At 40.5% G+C, this 20,155-nt stretch overlaps 2 protein-coding genes across 2 annotated transcripts; one reads left to right on the top strand and one right to left on the bottom strand.

Moving 5' to 3' along the window:
* Positions 1-1,199: 1,199 nt before the first annotated feature.
* Positions 1,200-2,818, bottom strand: LOC147137313 (enhancer of rudimentary homolog). Its single transcript, XM_086049883.1, has 4 exons — positions 2,705-2,818; positions 2,132-2,219; positions 1,874-1,994; positions 1,200-1,448 (listed from the first exon to the last, which is right to left on the bottom strand). The coding sequence occupies exons 1-4, from the start codon at positions 2,705-2,707 to the stop codon at positions 1,346-1,348; spliced, it is 315 nt and encodes a 104-aa protein (XP_085906009.1). The 5' UTR covers positions 2,708-2,818; the 3' UTR covers positions 1,200-1,345.
* A 48-nt stretch (positions 2,819-2,866) lies between these two features.
* Positions 2,867-13,983, top strand: psen1 (presenilin 1). The gene is made up of 11 exons (XM_086049882.1): positions 2,867-3,933; positions 4,929-5,027; positions 6,450-6,745; positions 7,404-7,545; positions 8,676-8,743; positions 8,825-9,045; positions 9,131-9,229; positions 10,459-10,554; positions 10,619-10,789; positions 11,672-11,790; positions 11,937-13,983. The coding sequence occupies exons 2-11, from the start codon at positions 4,992-4,994 to the stop codon at positions 12,090-12,092; spliced, it is 1,404 nt and encodes a 467-aa protein (XP_085906008.1). The 5' UTR covers positions 2,867-3,933; positions 4,929-4,991; the 3' UTR covers positions 12,093-13,983.
* Positions 13,984-20,155: the final 6,172 nt, after the last annotated feature.

Genomic DNA, 20,155 nt, shown 5'->3' with positions numbered 1-20,155 from the left:
GGGGGGGGGGCATGTATAAACATTTAAAACTGCTGGGTCAAAGTAACCCAAATTAGAAAAGCTAACCCAGCACTTGGTCCAACAGGGACCGAGTGGGTTTGAGGATTTGACCCAGCACGTTGGGTTAAGATTTTGATCCAAAAAGGGGCAAAAACGACCCATTCGGATGAGTTAAATCTACAAAGAAATGGGTTACCAGGTTATCAGTAGCTGTGGTTAAAATTAAATCAAATCCTCAACCCACTCTGCTGGGTCCAAATAATAACCCAACCTTGGGTTAAAGTAACCCATGCGAGTGGGTTAGGAAAACAACCCAGCATTCAGTGTGTATTGCATCTACTCAGATTTTTTTCCACATAAAATGTCGTGTTTTTTTCCTCTGAATTAACACAAATGCAACTGCGTCGTTCCATTCTCTGCACAACTTGTCCTCACACGACTTTGAGCGAGAGGCGGGGTACACCTTCAACTGGTCCGCCAGCTAATCGCAAAACTTCGTTCCTGTAAATCTTTTTTTTTTTCTCATATAAAATGACAACTTTAGCCACATAAGATTCCGAAATAGTTCAACTGAAATCACGTCTTTTTTTTCCACATTGAGAATTTGTAAACTCGTAAAATTCGAATTTTATTCCTGAGGGAGAGAAAGGGAGAATTGACGGGAGAGTGGCTTTACATTTTTTTCCACTAAAATTGCAATTTTCTCACCTAAAATCCCAGATGTATGCCCCCCCCAAAAAAACAAATGTTTCTTGTAAAATTACTTGTAAATTACTTCTTAAGATACAACTGCATTGTTATAATTTATTTTATCGTAAAAGGCACTTTTTTCCACAACTAAAATTGCAGTTTTTGTCATGTAAAATTCCATCTTAATTCCCCCAAATTCCTCAACAATTCATGTAAACTTAGTTTTATTGACCTTACATGATCCCCCCAAACCATTTAACAGCATTTACTATAGTATTTTCTCAATTCTTCTAAAAACTTACAATTATTGTTAACAGCTTTAATCTCCTTAAATGCCAACTTCCATCTCATAAATGGCCATTTTTTTCTTGTATGTATTTTTAATCAGCAAACGATTGCCTTTTTTTTTTTTGTAACACTGCAATATTCTTTCTCAGATTCCTTCGTACAAATGGGTAATCATGACTTCTTTTTGCATAATTTCTCATACAAAACAAACCAACGCGAAATAGGTTTTTTTTTTTTTCTTAAAGTAAATCTTTATTCGTAAAGTAAAACCTTAAAATACAAAATATGCCTTCCTTCAAGTGGGAACAAACAAAAAAAGGAAACAGCGCACACAAGGCAATATGAAAAGAAGAAGACGTGTCCGCTTTCAGTTGGCGGCCTGCTGGGCCTGACGGCGCAGTAGCACGTAGATCTTTTCTTTGATCCAATCCTTATTGTTGGGCTGGTACGTCTGCGTGTCGGCGCGATACCTGGCCAACACATTTCAGAGGTTACATGCGAGTCAGTACAGTGTCTCTGATAACGACCCCCCTCTTAATTTCCCATGTTCTAGTCGGCTTTTCTTGACATGTATTTTGCTTTCTAACACCAGCCTGAAGGTTATGCCCCCGTGTTGTCTGAAGTCCCAGTTCCAGCTGAAGAAAAATCAGCCACAAAGTATGATGCTGCTTCACTGTAGGGGTAGTGTTGTTTTGGTGAGGAGCAGTGTTTTGTACTACTTTCCTATTGGCACCCTCTTTTTGGAGTGTTTCCGAAAGGGCACAAAAACTGCACTAGGTGAATTTTCAGCAAATTGTAAGGTAGGCCCCACAATCACACATACCAAAAAAAAATGAATAGGTGAATTTGTTAATTGTTACTCTTTGGTATAGGTGTAGGGGATTGCCGTACTTACACCAGACAGCTGAGATCCGCCAGGTCATCGATAAAGTCGAAGAGCTGGCTGATGTCGTACGTGATTGACGGACTGTTGGGGTTCATCCTCTTCAGATGCTCCTCATACATCTTGCACACACCTTTTGTACAAGACAAGACAGGTTTTACTACAATTAAACAACACGGAACCAGAATTTAGCGGGAGCACACTGAATACAATTACTGAAACTTGGCCACAACTTGTTTCTACACAGTACAAGAATGACAGTCACTTTACCTTCCATGCATTCGTTGACAGACTCGTAGTCGGCATACGTTCTTCCCTCTGGCCGCTTGGTAGGTTGCACCAGCAGGATGGTGTGAGACTATGGGCGGTATTTTAACCATGTGTTTAGCAGCCAAATCAGGTCTTACACAGTCACACACTTGAAGATGCAACGGCTGAAGGTAAGCAGAGCTGCAGTGATAATAATGCTTGTGTCTTTGTGTTGAAATGCTGCATCACTCAGAAATGGACGCGTGATGGGTATTAATTGAAGTGAATGGTACAAGTTGACAGCATGTAGAAGTACAAAATGGAACAAATAACTTTTCATCTTAAGTGATAACTGACTTTCTGTCAGGAACATTAATTATTCACGCATCCATCTTTCCAAAACAGAGAGTCGTTTGCTGTAAATTCATCGACGTCTCCGTCTCACTTTCCCATGTTTATGCTAACTCTTAGCCGATAGCTTGCAAGGGGCGCCGATTTTACTCATTCAAAATCCGAAATAACAACAAAGCACCGAGTAACACGTTCGTGGCTTCCACTTGAAACGAACACTCTTTTTGCGAATATTCCACCTACCATGCTTGAAATCTGGTTTGGGGTCGGGTTTAAAAGGTTCTGTCGATGCGTGTCGCGTTTCCTGCGCTGCTGATCCAACAAGTTAACCCCTGAACCGGAAGTACATTGGGGGGGGGGGTGATGGGGGGAGGACATAACTAGGAATCGTAATTTGGGCAAATGTTTAATGAGATTGAATTCTGTTTTAAATTTAACATTATTATGAATAAATATTAAAACATCCGCGCGCATGTTTTTTTGCCTTTATAACATCGATGGGAACTAATGAACTGACCTATGAACTAAAGCACCCAAAACAAACAAATAACAAAAAGATTAAATTTGATCATTTTAATTGCTTACTTTCAACACTCGGGTTGATTTTTAATTCACATGTATTTCATTATCAAACAAGCATATTAAATATTGTCAACATATATGTGTTTGTTACTTGGGGCGTTTTTTTTAAGAAACACAGAACATACAAATACAATAGCCAGGTTGCACAAATGTGCAATTTTATGTGCTTTCAGTTCTATTATATGATTTACTTTTTTTCAAATATGCACAAAAGAGGTGTTGAATTAGTGCATCTGTGAATATGACATTTAGCCAATAAGATTGATCAAATTTTGATGGATTTACAAATGAAACACATCCTCAGAGGGTCCTTCACAAAAACAACAATCAGTAACGCCTGTGAATTATTTTAAATGACACTTTATATTTAATCACATATTTTGCCGTCAAATTCCAATTCTTAATCCAGTCATATTAACAACATTACTTGGGATGTTGAGGACCCAGGAAGTAGCCAGCACCAAAGAGTTGACCAATAATAATAATTTAAAATCAGGGTTCTAAACAACAATATAATGATTTAGTTTCTTCTCAATTCTGATATAAATGTGAAAATATGTGGGAAAAAGACACGCTCTCTTTGCTTTTTGGTGGGTTCCAGGATTGTTACTCTGTTATATTAGTATTGAAAAAATAATTTATTTTGTAATTGTTTAATAGTCTGAGAAGACTGCGCGTTTGACATTTTGAATAAAAATGTCCGTTTGAAGGCGGAACAATAACCCGGAAGTCAAAGTGTGAGGGATGCAGATTTCGACAGCGCATTCCGGAAGTAGGCTGAGAGAACAGGAAGAACAAAGAAGGGAAAGTACCCCGGTCCACAGCCCACGATCAACCTACTCTGTCTGTCTGTCCACAACGTCCAATTCGTTCTTCGCCGTTTGTTGGCGGTAAGTTGGAATTATTTGACGCCTTCTCTTGGGGAACGACATTGTCACTGAGACGTTATGTGTGTAAATGTTCGAGGGCGGCCGCTGCTTCTTGTGCCGCCGCTATGTCATTGTTGCTAACTAGCTGGCATTAGCGGCTTGGCTAAATCATAACATAACATAACATAACATAGCAGATGCTTGCAGACACGTTCATTTCATCGCCACGGTGGTGTGTAGCTCAGAAGTGACAAAATACTATTTACTGAACATTTAGTCTTGAGGCCAAACTGTACACTACAGTTAGGGCTGAATTGGTCTTAAAAATATAGCAAACACTTAATTGATAAATATTACTAAATGAATTGCTATACTACATATTATTATTGTTATTATTATGTGCTAGGGGAAAATAATGAAGATTTGTAATCAGCGCAAAAAATATATATAGAAAGGTTTACTCGTATCTCTGATTTTAAAAAAGGAAATAGTACAAATATTTTGACCTGTTATTTACAGATTAGTAACAAATTGTTGAACTAATGGTAACAGCGTCGCTTTGTAACCATAAAATTGTGATATTTCTCTTGTAAAGTTGTAGCTTTTTTATTATTGTAAAAATACCAGTTTATTCTTGTAAATTTCTTTTTTCGAAGTAAATACAACTTTATTCCCATACAAAATACTACATTTTGAAGGTTTCATTGTCCAACATGACTTTTTATTAAAAAAAAGGTTATTCCCCATAAATTTATTTATTTATTTATTTGAGAGGGGGGGGGGGTGCTGCCTAAAATCATGACCTCATTGTCATATTGTTACTTGCTTATTCCTGTGATTGTGTTCTTCTTTAAATGTCAATATTAAGTCATTTTTTTTATATGGCCCGAACACTTCCTCCAGTCACTTCCTCATGCTTGCCACCATTTAATGGCCGTGTTCAGTGTTAATGATCAGTGAAAGTGTCATCACTGGTCACTGTTGACACAATCTTGCGCCTTTTTGTCTGCCATCAGGGCAACAACAACTTCTACCATCATTCGCCGCGCATGTGAGGACCAGTGTCGGCACGTCGCAACATGGCCAACGATACGCAAGACGTGGAAAACAACGTGGTGAGTGCCAAACGGACGGAAAATGATTGCTTCATGCAATGTTGCAGCGTGTGACTGAGTGAGCGTCACTGTTTGTTTGCATGTTACAATGTGTGTGCGTGTGTGTGTGTATGTCTCTATGTATGTCAATATGCGTGAGCGTCTTTGTCTCTGTGTTTGCGTGTCGCATGAGTCTTGTACGTAAAGGTGTGGCCATGCATGCACAGCCAAAGTCCACTATATAACCACCCTTCTGCAGTAATTTGATTTACAGTATCAATGCTCGAACATCTCACTCGCCCACACACGCACTCGCACTCCCAGGCACACTCACACATCAACACTCGCTTCATGTGTTTATTTGTAGGCATTGGCGAGTTCGGACGCGTCTGCCTTGTACTTCTGCAAATGTTATGTCACTTGTACCACCTGACTCCCAGTTCACCGCGTTAAACAAACGCTGCACCTTTTTTTTTTCAGCGATTCAGTCTTTTTTTTTACCAACTAACGTAGGTGTTTTTGTGAACATTAGAAATACTTGAGACCAGGGGTGGGCAGTTTATTTTCAAGTGGGACCGCATGAGAACCTGGAAGGGTTATAAAAGGCCATGCCAACTTGTGAACCCCAACAGTGCTCCATCAATTGTTAATATAAAGCATGAAATTGTCTTGTTCATTATTGTCACTAACACTTTTTTTTCAGAGAATAGGTTTTCCTATCGAGTATTTCACGTAATCACCCCCCAACATGTTGTGCGAAACTGTTATTAGATCAGAAACAAGACTCCAATGAGTTTGTCTCGGAATTGGCCTCATGGTGTATAATGAATTTAGAATATATAATATACAGTATTGGGCCCGACCGATTAATCTGCCTTTTTTTTAGAATATTAGGCCTTTTCATTATGATAATAATCGGCAGGAGTTTTGCCAGCAGCAATATAAGCTTACTTTCTCATGAAACAGTAAATGCCGCTGCAGCAATGTATGGAAAAGCAGTAAAGGACATTTATTCTGTGTGAATTACATCTTTCTCCATATGCCCATAAAGATGCAATGTCTGTAAGTGTCTATATATGTTGATAACAAGGCTCGAAATAACTTTTTGTATTGTCTTTTGCGCAGCAGTTTTGCTAATCAGTGACAGTAATTCACATCTTTGTTGTTGTAAATGTTAAATGACCAATAAGAAGTTATTTTATCCATCATATCTATTTTTTTTTGGAATAATCGGCTATCAGAATTTTTTTTTTTTTGCCAAACATGTGAACCGGCATCGTCCTAAAAAAAAAAAAAAAATCTGTGTTGGTCAGGCTCTACAATATGAGTACTGAAATAAATGAACTGTTCTCCCTTATTCCATTTTTTTTCGATGTACCTCTATTTACGAAGATTATTATTATGAGCTGCTTGACATGGATTTATTGTATCTTGTGTTTTCAGGACCAACAGGAGGCCAACGGTAGCACTGAGCAGCACCAGGAAGGCGGGACCACCAGACTTCGGTCCAGGGGGGGCTCAGGAGGAGGATCCGGGGCTCCGGAGCCCAACGGCCTGCCCCCCTCGGCCAGGCCCCCCCGCGTGGCAGAGGCGGACGAGGAGGACGATGAGGAGTTGACGCTCAAGTATGGCGCCAAGCACGTCATCATGCTCTTCGTCCCCGTGACGCTGTGCATGGTAGTCGTCGTGGCGACCATAAAGTCGGTCAGCTTCTACACGCAGAAGGATGGACAGAGGCTGTGAGTGGACAAAAAACTGCTGCGGCCACTTGGCGGCGCCATTGCAACATTTCATATACTATCCAATGAGCTCTCAAACATTTTGATGCAGGGGAATTATTTTTTTTTACATATTAGATATATTTTTTTACTCCTATAAAAATCGGACTTTTGTTTCTGCCAAAAATGGACTTTATTCTGGTAAAAAAAAAAAAAATAATAACCTTTGTGAAAGTAGTTTTTTTTTTCTTCAAGAGGAGTTAAAAATACAGTTTTTGATCTAGAAAAAAAGGATGTTCCTGTTATAATACATCTTTTGTTCACAATAATATATTACTTTACTCCTGCAATAATATACACTTATTATTCGGGAAAAAAAAATTCTTTATTCCTGTACTAATATGCGTCTTGTTTGAAAAATGCTTCATCCATGCTGCGATGTCCTATTTATGTAATTCTTCACAATATTATAAGACCTTTAAATTGACTCAAAGCAAAATTAGGGAAGACTAATTATTTTATTATGTTTGTCGTAATGGCAATCGCCATCTGTTTTTGTTTTTTAGAGAACGTTATGTCATTTATTACAAATTATTTTGCGGTTACAGCTCACAAACTGAGAAGCACTGCACTAGCCAAACCTCTTAAGCTCCTCTTATCACCCTTATGTACCCGTCAGGATCTACACGCCGTTCCCGGAGGATACGGACACGGTGGGCCAGCGGGCGCTGAACTCCATCCTCAATGCCACCATCATGATCACCGTCATCATCGTCATGACGCTGGTGCTGGTGCTGCTCTACAAGTACCGCTGCTACAGGGTGCGTCGCGCCTGCCCGGCTCGCTTGTTGGCCACTTTCACGCGGGGATGCAGCAAAATGGCGATGTCGTTTGCTTTAAAACGGAACCCAGCAGAAGGTGTACTTGTAAACCAAAGATTCTTGTTAAATTAAGACCATTTCAACCCCGCCAAATTTGTAGTAATAGGGGTAGATTGATCTCTAAATATAATTTTTTTTCTCATCAAGTAGTTTTATTATGCTTCATTTGGATTTTTTTAATTGTAAATATATGAATTTTTGCTTTTTCTTTTTGACAGAAATTATGACTTTCATAAAAAAAAATTCAAAATGTAAAATTTCAACTTCTAACGCTATCAGACATTTTTTATACTAGAATTTAGATGGTTTTTTTCTCGTAATGTACAACTTTTCTATTCTAGTAAATTTGTAACTCTTTTTCAACAAAAAATCAAATTTTTTATTACCAATGATACAATTTATTCCTCAAAAAGTGAATTTTTCCTCTGTTATATTTTTTCTGTACCTAAAATACTGTCATGGCTTTTTTTTAGTCTTTAAATTGTGACATATTTCTCATCATACTACAATTTGTTTTCTCATAACATTCAGGCTTTTTAAATATAGAATAATGACTTGTATCTACTTAAAATCTTGACTTTTTTTTTCCTTCTTAAAGTGAAATTGTCTTTTGGCAAAAATCGTGCCTTTTTTTTCGTAAATACAATTTCATCGTCCTGGAATGATTTTTTTTTTTTCCCTACATAAAATCATAGCTTGTTTAGCCTTTCAAATTTGACTTATTGTCTTTCTTGCAATAGTTAAGTTTTTTTTAATTCCCCTAAAATAACATAAGAATATTGTAAAATAATACTAATGAACAGTTTTCACCATAAAAGCATAATTTTTCTCATGAAAAATAAGACACCTTAAATTGAGTTTATTTTTATTTTTTTTTGTAAAATGATCGCAACCCCACATGCCGTATGGGTCCCGTTCATAGAGAACAGCGTCACAGCAGGCGGCATGAACGGGCCCTTTCAACCGCAAAATTTCAGAACCATATAAAAATAACTTGTCGGCCGGCAACAATGGGGCAGTCGAAGTGAACGCCGTGTATTAAAACGTTCCCCCCCCCCCCCCCCCCTTAGGTGATCCAAGGCTGGCTCTTCATCTCCTCCTTACTCCTGCTCTTCTTCTTCTCCTACATTTACCTCAAGTAAGCTTCCCTCTCATTTCACCCCCCCCCTCCCCCCCTTCCAATTTGATCTCACATCCCGTCCCTTTTGTGCGGCGCCAGGGAGGTGTTCAAGACCTACAACGTGGCCATGGACTACATGACGCTGGCGGTCATCGTGTGGAACTTTGGCGTGGTGGGCATGATGTGCATCCACTGGAAGGGGCCGCTGCGCCTCCAGCAGGCCTACCTCATCATGATCAGTGCTCTAATGGCGCTGGTCTTCATCAAGTACCTGCCCGAATGGACCGCCTGGCTCATACTCGCCGTCATATCCGTTTACGGTATATGACCCTTCTCCGTTACGTTTTGGACCCCCCCCCCTCCCCCCTCCCCCCCTCCTCGCCTCATGTCCATATCTGTGTTCAGATCTGTTGGCGGTGCTGTGTCCCAAAGGCCCTCTGAGGATCTTAGTGGAGACGGCTCAGGAGAGGAACGAGCCCATTTTTCCTGCCCTCATCTATTCATGTACGTCAATTTCTGGCGCATGCAGTACACGACACTAGAGCCGGGTGATTTTGGGAAGAATAATCACGGTGTTTTTTTTTTTTTTTTTTCTTGATATTGAAATCGCGCTTAATAAAGACAATTATTGATTGGCTTCAAAACTTTGAGTGGTAAAAGAGACAATGAACCAAAGTTTGGGATCATTTCACACGTAAAGTGCAATGTGCAAACTGCAAATCACAACCGTCAAAAACTAAAGTCAACCCCCAAATTTTCTATGCGGTTTTATGTTCTATGCAGGCCCGCTCGTCCAAACGCGGCATTCTGATTAATATTGCGTATGTGGAATATCAGTTAAGCGGTAAAGTCCACCCGTTTTTGTCCATCTCTGGGGGTAGCCATTTTGCCACTTTCTGACTGCTGAAAATGACATCACGGTTGCTTAGGTAGCAACCAATCACTGCTCATCTTCAGAAAACAGGTGAGCTGTGATTGGTGGTTGCCAGCCACGTTTCACAACATTCATTTGTACATTTATAATAAGGATACATACTATATCGTCGCAGTCATGTCAAAAACGCATATCTCCATTTTTTTTTTTTTTCATTTTCTTATTTTCGCATGAATGGTGTTTATGCGTTACAGATGAATGCGACGGCATTAATGTGAAAACTAAGAAAGTTTCTAAAATTGGAGATAAGTGTTTTTCACAGGACAGTGACGATATATAGTATGAGCTTGGAGTCATATTGAATTGTTTTGGGGTGATCGTTTGTTGTATATTACATGTAGTTTATATACTAGTAATATAGGCAGCTGTAAAAAAAAATAAAAAAAATTGGAGGGGTGTCAAATGTAAATAAGTCGCCTTGTCTCTAGCGGTTTCTTTAAAGTTTTATTGGTGTTTCGAACTGATTGATGGGTCGCATCAAATCCTGTCTTCGCACCCACTTGCCGCGTTGTTCAAAACGCTTGATTTAGAGCCTCCCCGTAACCCGCAGACGTGTTCTTGCAAAAATGAACGAGCATGTAGGGATCTTGATAACACACATGCAGGGAACGGCTTTCGGCGTAGCAACCTCACGGTACATATCATGCGTGTTTTTGGCATGTGGGAGGAAACCACTTTAACACAGTTTGGTCAGATTAGAAGCGTCAGTACATTCTTGCCGGCAGCCAGCAACGGCGAACCACGCCGGCGTGTGATGCAAATAAAACACGAAGAATGTGAACTTTCCCTCCTCTCGCAGCGACCATGGTGTGGCTCGTCAACATGGCCGACACAAACGCGGGGCCCAAGAGGAGCCCGGCTGACGCGACGTCGCCTCAGCCCGAACCTCAAGAAGGTGAGCGACGCAATTGCGCGCGTCAGCGTTTCAGCCCGACTTGCTAACTGACGGCCGTGTGCAGCGGCGGCGGCGGCGGCGGCCAGTCCGTCGGGGGACAACGGAGGCTTCACGCCGTCCTGGGTGAGCCACCAGGAGCACCAGCTGGGGGACATGCAGTCCACCGAGGACACTCGGCGGGAGATCCAGCAGATGCCGTCGGACCGGCCGCCCGTCGAGGATGACGACGAGGAGCGTGAGTGGAATCTTGCTACCAATATCGGGATTGTACCAGGAAAAAAAAAACAACAAAAAAAGAGCAGGTCGAGAGAATGTTGCGTGATAAAGTTGGCGTATTTGGTATGTATATTTGTGTTATGCAAATCAAGCTAGCAAAATGATTAGCCGGAATTTTAGCACAACCATCGTCCACACCAACACACTGATTGTTTGACAAGCGATGTTCGTACGTTTTTTTTTTTTTTTCTGTCAAAGGAGAGTGTGGTGCGATTAAGCGAATGCACATTTGCTGTGTACGCAACTCCCGGGATCGCTTTGTGTCCGGTGTGAACGCAAGAAACGACATTGGTTGCAAAGTGTGTCACAGAAAATAGAAAATAGTCAAAACTGTTGATCGTCCAAAGGAAAAGCAAATGTTTTATTTTGATTGTACACAAAGATAATCGGTCTGCTTTGCATGGAGGACTGCAAAAATCGGATCTTTCCCGTTCAGGGGCTGGAACTCCAGGTTTTGGACCATTTCGAATGACAAAAGCTTTCTCAATGATGACTCAATATTAAAACAATCGATTCATTTGATTGCCAATAACTCGAGTAATCGCCGCCCCTCTAATATGCCAATACAATTAATTATTATTATTATAAAAATGGAATGATCTCCCTCTCTCAAAATAGTATCTTTTTACCATTTGAAAATTGCATTCTACCACATTGCCATGTCGATTAGAACTCGATTAAATGTTCAGCCCCCCAGCGCCCACTCATGACAAGGTCAGCTCGGGACGAGAGGCGCTAATGACACGGGGGGTGGGGGGGGGGGGGGATGATGAGAACACGGCCGATGTGGCAGGCGGGGAAGCCACACGCCGTGGTTACATGCGCCTCGCTGTGTCCTCAGGGGGTGTCAAGCTGGGCCTGGGAGACTTCATCTTCTACAGCATGCTGGTGGGAAAAGCCTCAGCCGCCGCCAGCGGCGACTGGAACACCACGCTGGCCTGCTTCGTCGCCATCCTCATTGTGAGTCGCCGCAAAGCCGCGCCCCACCCCCGGCGGCGCCGTCGTAAAAAATAAGCCGCGCGCCTGCCAGCTTGACGTAACCTCCGCCCCCGCCGTCCCCCGTGCGGCGCGCGGTTTCTCCCCTCCCCTCCCCTCCCCTCCCGCAGGGCTTGTGCCTGACGCTGCTACTGCTGGCCATCTTCAAAAAGGCGCTTCCGGCGCTGCCCATCTCCATCTTCTTCGGCCTGGTCTTCTACTTCGCCACCGACAACCTGGTGCGCCCTTTCATGGACGAGCTGGCGCTGCACCAGTTTTACATTTAGCGGGAACACCTTTTTCCTCATGAAAAACTCCCCCCCCCGCCCCCCACGCGCGCGACAGGACGGGATGACTTGCTTTTTCCAGCTCAGAGGAAGGGAAGGGCCCCTGTCCTCGCATTTTTTTTTCTTTTTTTTTTTTTTTAAAGCCTTTTTTCTTAAATTCAACTCCTGTCTCAGGCATAGCAACGCAAAACTCTGATTGACTCCCAGCGAGAATGTTTTTCCAACCGGTTTAATTTATGCCGAGACAGAGACTTCCTGGCCGGTTCTTTTACTACCGGAGCAGCAGGTGCCTTGCTCAGGGACACCAGGAAGTCGTTTTCAACGCTGCGACTGCCAAGCTGTCCACCTCGCTCCCACCCATCAACACCACGGTCTTTGAAAGAAGAGTCCAAATCCCACGGCCCCTTTCGCGCCGTCTGTAAAAACCCGCGATTTTACACCTTTTTCCCCTCCCGTGCCACTTAACCCGCCTCGGCTGGGTTCTGTATGAAAGGCAAAGATGGATACATTTTTGTAGATCCATACTATCGGCCGTGGCGGCATGTAAGGATGTTTTTTGCAAGGCCGGGAAAGGGATGTAAAGTCTCACACTTTCTATAAAAGCCGGCATTTTTATACCTTCCCACATCACACTGTATAAAAGGAATGGGAAGAACAAAATCAACCCCAGCTTCATCGGTTACCAGAGCCGTAACAGCGTATAAGGTTTATTCTGCAATGTCAGAATTGCCGTGTAAAGTTTGTCGCTGTCCGACAAGTGTTTTATATGGCAGTTCCGGTGAGAATATTCCAACTTCGTAGGCCGTACCAGAGCCGTAACCGCGTATAAGGTTTATCGTGCAATGTCAGAATTGCCGTGTAAAGTTTGTCGTTATCCGACAAGTGTTTTATATGGCAGTTCCGGTGAGAATATTCCAACTTCGTAGGCCGTACCAGAGCCGTAACCGCGTATAAGGTTTCTTCTGCAATGTCAGAATTGCCGTGTAAAGTTTGTCGCTGTCCGACAAGTGTTTTATATGGCAGTTCCAGGTGAGAATATTCCAACTCGTACCAGAGCCGTAACTGCGTGTAAGGGTATAACGCAAGAACGAAGTGAAAAGTTTGAGTTAGATTTTTATGTAAGAAAAGTGCTATATACTGTAAATCAAATTTGATTGATAGTTTCACACTGCCTCTAAAAGCTGGCACCTCTTCCCCTATTTTGCTGTTCTGTAGAAAAACGGCACAGAGGAGCTAGCGGGGGTTAAAGTCGACCAGGGAATTTCTGCATATAAGGGTATAGTGGTGTAAAGTTTGCCGCTGATTGGCCGAATTCTCCGCAGCTTTTCTGTGTTTGTAGAAACCGACATGGAATCGGGGTCGGCGGCTAAAACTCTGTTCTCTATTTAAAAATCCGAGGTGAATAAATTCCGCATTTTCGCTTCCGGCTCCAATGCGGCAAATTTGCGGGATTTGATGCAAAAAGCCAGATGAGTGGTGCCGGGATGCAATTTTATTATTATTATTATTTTTTTTTTTTGCAACTTGTATCAGTGAATGCGACAATGCTGGGACAGTTGTGTATAGTTCAATACCCGTTCCAGATCTTCTGTCGCCAGAATTTCCCAGATCTCGGCGTGAAAGCGTGTCACAGTCACTTGTTGCGTTGGCTTGCTCAGGATGCCCTCACGCACTACATCTCACACCAAGAAACGTGAAAGATTTGAACAGCATGAATATGAATAATAATAACTATGAGTACGACACCATGTCATCTCTTTTCTTCTCATACACATATTTTTGTTTGACGGACGGTTTGCTTTATTTTGTGTCCTTTAACATGCGTTTTGTCTTTTTTGCAAATTCAAATGTGTTCACTTTTTCTGTTTTTTTAAATAAACAATCAAAGATATGGATGCAGTTCTTTGTTTTAGCTTTTCAAACAGTCTGAGACTTTTCAAAAGAATTTTTATTGAATACATCTAGTTTAAAAGCTTTAAGGCATTATTTGTTCGATACCTCCTTGCTCTGGACTTTTTGAAGGCATTTAATGTTAAATGGCACCAAGCAAAATTTAGTTGCCTAAAAAAAAAGGCCCCAGAAGTGGTGTAATTAAAGTACAATCGGTCCATTATTAAAAAAAAAGGAAAAAAAAGGCGTTTTATATTGAATACCTCAGTTCTGAGGGTGACTTTTTGAAAGCGTTTTATATAAAATGTCATATTTAGGGACTTCTTGAAGGAATTTTATGTAGAATCTAAATATATAAAAATCATTTTTATACAAACCAAAATTTTCACGAGTTTTGGAAGCCATTAAAATGACAATTTTCAGGAGTTTTTGATGACTTTTTATGTCTTGTGTCCTTTTTATTGGGACTTTTTTGAAAGCTTTTTATGTAGAATGTCAATTTTCACTTGACTTTAAAGTTATTCTTAGCAACCTCAATTTTCAGGACTTTTAAAAGCTATTGCAAGTTCAATATGTCAATTTTTAGGAGTTTTCAAAGGCATTTTGCCAATTAAGTCCATTTTAGTGGCTTGTTCTATGTAAAATATGTCCATTTTGTAGGCACGTAACTGAGGACTTTTGGAAGCCATTACATATGCAGTATATCAATTTTCAAGAGTTTTTGAAGGCATTTTTGTGCAAATTAATTGAAATATGGAAAACTGTGACTTATGGAGGCTTTCTATGTAGATTGCCCATTTTCAAAACTGAAAGTTAATTGTCATGTCTTTTGGATGTCATTCTAAGTTAAAGGACCATTTTTAGGAGTTTTTAAAGGCGTTATGTCAAATAAATCCATTTTAGGGGCTTGTTTTTCATACAATATGTCCATATTTGGAGGAATCTTAAATTCATGATTTTCACGATTAGAATATGGCTATTTTCAAAACGAGATCTCAAACTCTGGTTCTCGGTGGCCGCTATCCTGCATGTTTTCGATGTTTCCCTCCTCCAACACGCCCGATTCAAATGATTAGGATCGTTATCAGGCTCCCGAAGAGCTCGCCGATGAGCTGATCATTTGAATCGAGGCGTGTTTCTGGAGGGAAACATCGAAAATAATTTGAGTTTGAGACCTATGCTTTAAGCCATTTTAATAGAAACTTCCATTTTCAGGACTTTTAAAAGCCATTTAAAGCTAAATGTCCATTTGTAAAAAATTTTGAAGGAATTATGTGTCCCTTATGTCCAATGTCAACTTACACAAGGCATTTTATCTGGAATCCCTCCGCTTTGTGGACTTTCAAGGCATTTTCCGTCAAAGACGTCCCATTTCATGAGCATTTGTGTCAGGGGGATAATTCCAAGTGACGCCTCCAGGCCTCAGCATCACCCAGGATAGATCCACTAATGGGATTAGCGTGTTGGGAAGAACGAGGGGGATATTAGGTGAGAATAATCGCCTGCGCGGGCAGCAGCCTCAGAGACGAAGACTGAAAAACCGAGCGGACGTAGATACCGACGATGTCCCAGGACAAGCTGGAGAGCCTGGTTCGCCGCATGGAGGAGACTCTGTCCGAGATGGAGCAACTGAAGGCGCACTGCGGCCGGCAGAACGACGAGCTGAGTCAGCTGGTGGTGGAACTCCGGCGGGAGAACCAGGAGTTGGTGGAAAAGTACGGGCAGCTGGCCGGAGACATGCGCGAGGCCCGCGAGCTCATTGAACAGCTCCAGGACACCAAGTACGCCTTCAATGCCAAGGAGCGCCAGGCCCACAAGCTCAGCCGACAGCTCTGAACCCTAAACCCCCCCCCCGCCCCACCACCGAGGACGTTTAGGATGGAAAGAGAAGGTGCAGAAACATCAGAGGACTCTTTTTATTACAACAAGATTGGCACAAGCTGCTCCGGGCCTTGTGAAATTCTTTATGTGTAGCCGTCCGGCGAGGGGAAGTGGCTGCTCAGCTATTTTGGGGAACGGAGCTAAAAATACGCTGCGATCCCGCACGGCCGCACGGCCGAGCGGATTGGACCGAAGGAAAATGTGTAGATTAGAATTCAAAACTCAATAAAGTTCTTCAATTCCGAGCGTTTCTTGTTCTATTTGCAGTACACAGTTACTAACACGAAAACAAATTCAAGGCAAAGTTCTTGAGTTGTACTGGAAAAAAAACAACCTCAAAATAATTAAAAAAAAAACAATTACCATGTATGGTGTTAATTTACACCGAAATATTGTTGTATAGTATCATGTTATTCTGATAAATTTTGCGTTTGTGGAATAAGTTAAGTGTTAATGCACTCGTTTTTAACCATCTCCCCGGGCGGCCATTTTGTCTTCTGTCGACTTAAAATGACATCACAACTGCTCACAAGGACCAATCACGGCTGACCTGTTTTCTGAATCTGAGCCGTGATTGGTCTTTGTGAGCAGTTGTGATGTCATTTTAAGTCGACAGAAAACAAAATGGCCGCCCCCGGAGATGGCTAAAAACGAGTGTATTTTGCTGCTTAACTTATATTCCACAAATGCAAAATCAATCAGAATGCCATGTTTCAACTAGTGAAAAAAATATGTTTGGGTCGACTTCCGCTTTAAAGCAAAAATCACTTTAATTTACGTACGTCGCTTACAGCCCAAATGAGACTGTACGGTGACACGTTCCACCAAAATATCACTGTATGATGATACTTGATATCAAAATATTGATTTATCGTGATACTTTCAATCAAAATTTGACTATTTTATGTACAATACTGTTAAATGAAGTTACGACGTCACCAAAATATCAACATTTGGTGGTACTTTAACATCTAAATACTGCTCTATGATGACACGTAACACTAAAATACAGCTTGATTGTAAAACCCTACAGCAAAATATCACTGTATCATGATTCTTTTGACCATAATATCACTGGTCTGGTCACACTTCCATCCAAAAATATTGCTCTATCGCGATATTTCACATCCAGATATCACGCTGTGACCGTATCGTGTTTTACATGTCCGCTGTTAATGCATGGATGGAAATCTTTTTTTCGAGGAGCCAACATCAACCCTTTCAACTCATTTCCACACGAATGCAGCGTAACCAAATTCGCTGACGGGAGAATATTGCGCTATACAATCAGCGAGGGTATAAAAAGCCAGCTTGACATGTGTGCTATAATCATGCGCCACCACTGGCTGCTGCGTGGGAGGCTTAGCACTCTCAAACATTGGCTCCAACTCACCTCCTTAAAAGGAGAGAAAAAAAAAAAAAACAGTTTTCTTGGGGTGAGCGCGGTTTTCAACCATTCCACCGAGAAGTGCACGGTGCAAACACACGCACATACAGTATAAAACGCGCACACCCGCGTGGCTTGGACTGGTCACACTGGTAATGATCCTGTCAAGAGAGGTCTCATTCCTCCTTTCCGAACGGCATCCATGACAAAATGTGACAATTATGCTTTACAGCCAATGTTTATTTCTACACAACAGCTCATTGCGTCTCTTTTTCGGTGTGTTTTCGAAAGAAAAGGGTGTACACTTGCCATTTCCCCTCTAAAATTCCCAAATAATCTTGTTTAGCTGTTATTTTTGTGCACGTTCAGACCAAAGTCGACGGCCAAATTTACACCGATGTGCCATTCCTTTGGCCTTTCTTTGATTTTCATGGAAAAGTGCTAATTAAAGGCCCGATTGAAGGTTTAATGTTGCTTAATCATAAAAGCAAAACCAAATTGTCACTTTGGGAAGCCTTTTAAAAAAACACCAACATACCCATAAACTACATTCTCAGCGTCTCCTCAGGACACACGCAACACTTTGTTGTTGTTGTCCAATTGGGACAACTTGAGAAAATAACTGGAAAAATATATACAGTATACACAATACATACAAATATATATGTATGTATGTATATGTATGTATGTATGTATATGTATGTATGTATATGTATGTATATGTATGTATATGTATGTATGTATATATATATATATATATATATATATATATATATATATATATATATATATATATATATATATATATATATATATATATGTGTGTGTGTGTACACTCTAAAAACAATTGGTTTAAAAACAACACAATTTTGGGTCAAAAATGGGCCGATACACAAACTGGGTCAATTTGACCCACTTTCTTGCATTGTTTTGTAAAAAAAACAGCCCATTTTTGGGGGGTTGTTTTGTACAAAACTACCCATTTTCTGGGTTGTTTTCTGAAAAAACTACCAAGAAAGTTGGGTCAAATTAAGACAAGTGGTGGTTCGGTCCATTTTTGACCCAGAATTGTGTTATTTTTAACCCAACTGCTTTTAGAGTGTATACTGTATATATATACACACACACACACACATAGAGGTATGTACTATATATATTCAACTCAACTCATCTTTATGTAGCGCTTTCACAACAGTTGAGCCTGAAACAAACCACATGTGTTTGTATCATGTGGGTGCCTAAAAAAATATATATTGAGGGGGAAATTCATTTATTTCAATCATTTTTTTGGGGGAAATGGGAAACTTGTGTGTTATTATGGTTTCCTGCATGTAAAGTCAAAAATGTCAAGCCTTTGTTCCAATTTTGATGATTATGGCAGAAAGACACTTTTAAAAAAAAAAAAAAGTATTTCACAAAATTTGAATATCATGACAGACTTATTGTAAGACTGGAAATCAAGGTGCCAGAGTCTGAAGAAGCACAAAAGTCAAACTGCTAAAAAGTCTAGTGAGAAATTTCCACAGTCAGTAATGGTTTGAGGAGTCATGCTGTCATTTGCTGGGGTGGGTCTGTTTTTTTTTTTTGTTTTTTTTAAATCAAGTCCACATCCAACGCAGATGTCTACCAGGAAGTTTTAGAGCGCTTCATACTTCCCGATGCCAACTATCTTATTGGAGACAATGATTTTATTTTCCAGCAGGATTTGGCACCTGCCCACCAGGATAAAACGACCAATAATTGCTTTGATTAATAGCCGTGGAATAACTGCACCTGATTGGCCAGCAAGCTCGCCAGAATCAAACCCCATTGAAACCCCCGAAATGCAGACGATCTGAAGGCCAATACCAAAGCAACTTGGGCTACGATAACACCTGAACTGCGCTAAAGGCTGATCGCCTCCATGCCACACCGCCTTGAAAAAATAACGAGGGCATATTTCTTTAATGCGCTTTAATACGCAAATGTTGTTACATACTGGATTTTTTTTTCTATACCTTTCTGCCCTAATCATCACAATTGAAACATTAAAGGGGCTTGAAATAGTTCACGTTGTGTGTGGTGAAATAATACGATACACGTTTCACTTTTTGAAAAAAATGATTGGAATGTATGCATTTTTTTCCAAGTCAAAAAAATGTATACAATGAGAAAAGGTTTGTTGAATTCACTCCATTTTATTTTGTCAAGTGGTTGCACAAAATAAAATCATGATTTAAAAAATAAAATCATGATTTTATTTTGTGCAACCACTTGACAAAATAAAATGGAGTAAATTCAAAACGCCATTTTTTTTTTTTTTTTTTTCAGCAAACAATATTTTGGGGGGCGGGATGCGTTTTGATTGTCTAGCGCCACTTCAACAGTGCCCCTGCCCTCTCGTTTTGCAAAATGAGCTCATCACAATATTTCGACTTCATTCTCATCGATGATGGCGTTATGATATTAGTGAATCACATAGCTGAAAAGTGGACATTCAGCGTTTATTTATGAACTTGTTTGTTTCATGTCATTAATTCGCCAAGACATTTTGTGACTTTTTTATGTATGGAACGTTTTCTCACCATCATAAATAAAAGTTTCCCTTTGACATAGTTAAAGACCATTCCCACTGTAAATCATCCCATGGCTACCATTTAGCGCAAACTTGATGAACTTTTTTTTTCTTTATTAACTCAAACAGATGGGCCGGCACATTTTATAAATGAAGTTCATATAAAAAAAAAAAATTAAAATGAACAAAACAAGTCAAACGTAAATGGCGAAATTATTTTTTACAATGAATTTTTTTTTTTAAGGTGATTAATAAATAAAATAAATGAATTGATCGATTTAAATTGACCAATTTAGAAGGTCAAAAAGGCTAAATAATGCAGCAAATATTGCAAGACTCTTAAATGGGAAA

This window comes from Filicampus tigris, chromosome 13, assembly GCF_054856515.1.
Source record: "Filicampus tigris isolate MCC_2025a chromosome 13, RoL_Ftig_1.0, whole genome shotgun sequence".
In the NCBI taxonomy this organism is placed as follows: Eukaryota; Metazoa; Chordata; class Actinopteri; order Syngnathiformes; family Syngnathidae; genus Filicampus; species Filicampus tigris.
The sequence above is the reverse complement of the archived record's forward strand: the minus strand, read 5'-3'. Positions and strand labels throughout refer to the sequence as shown.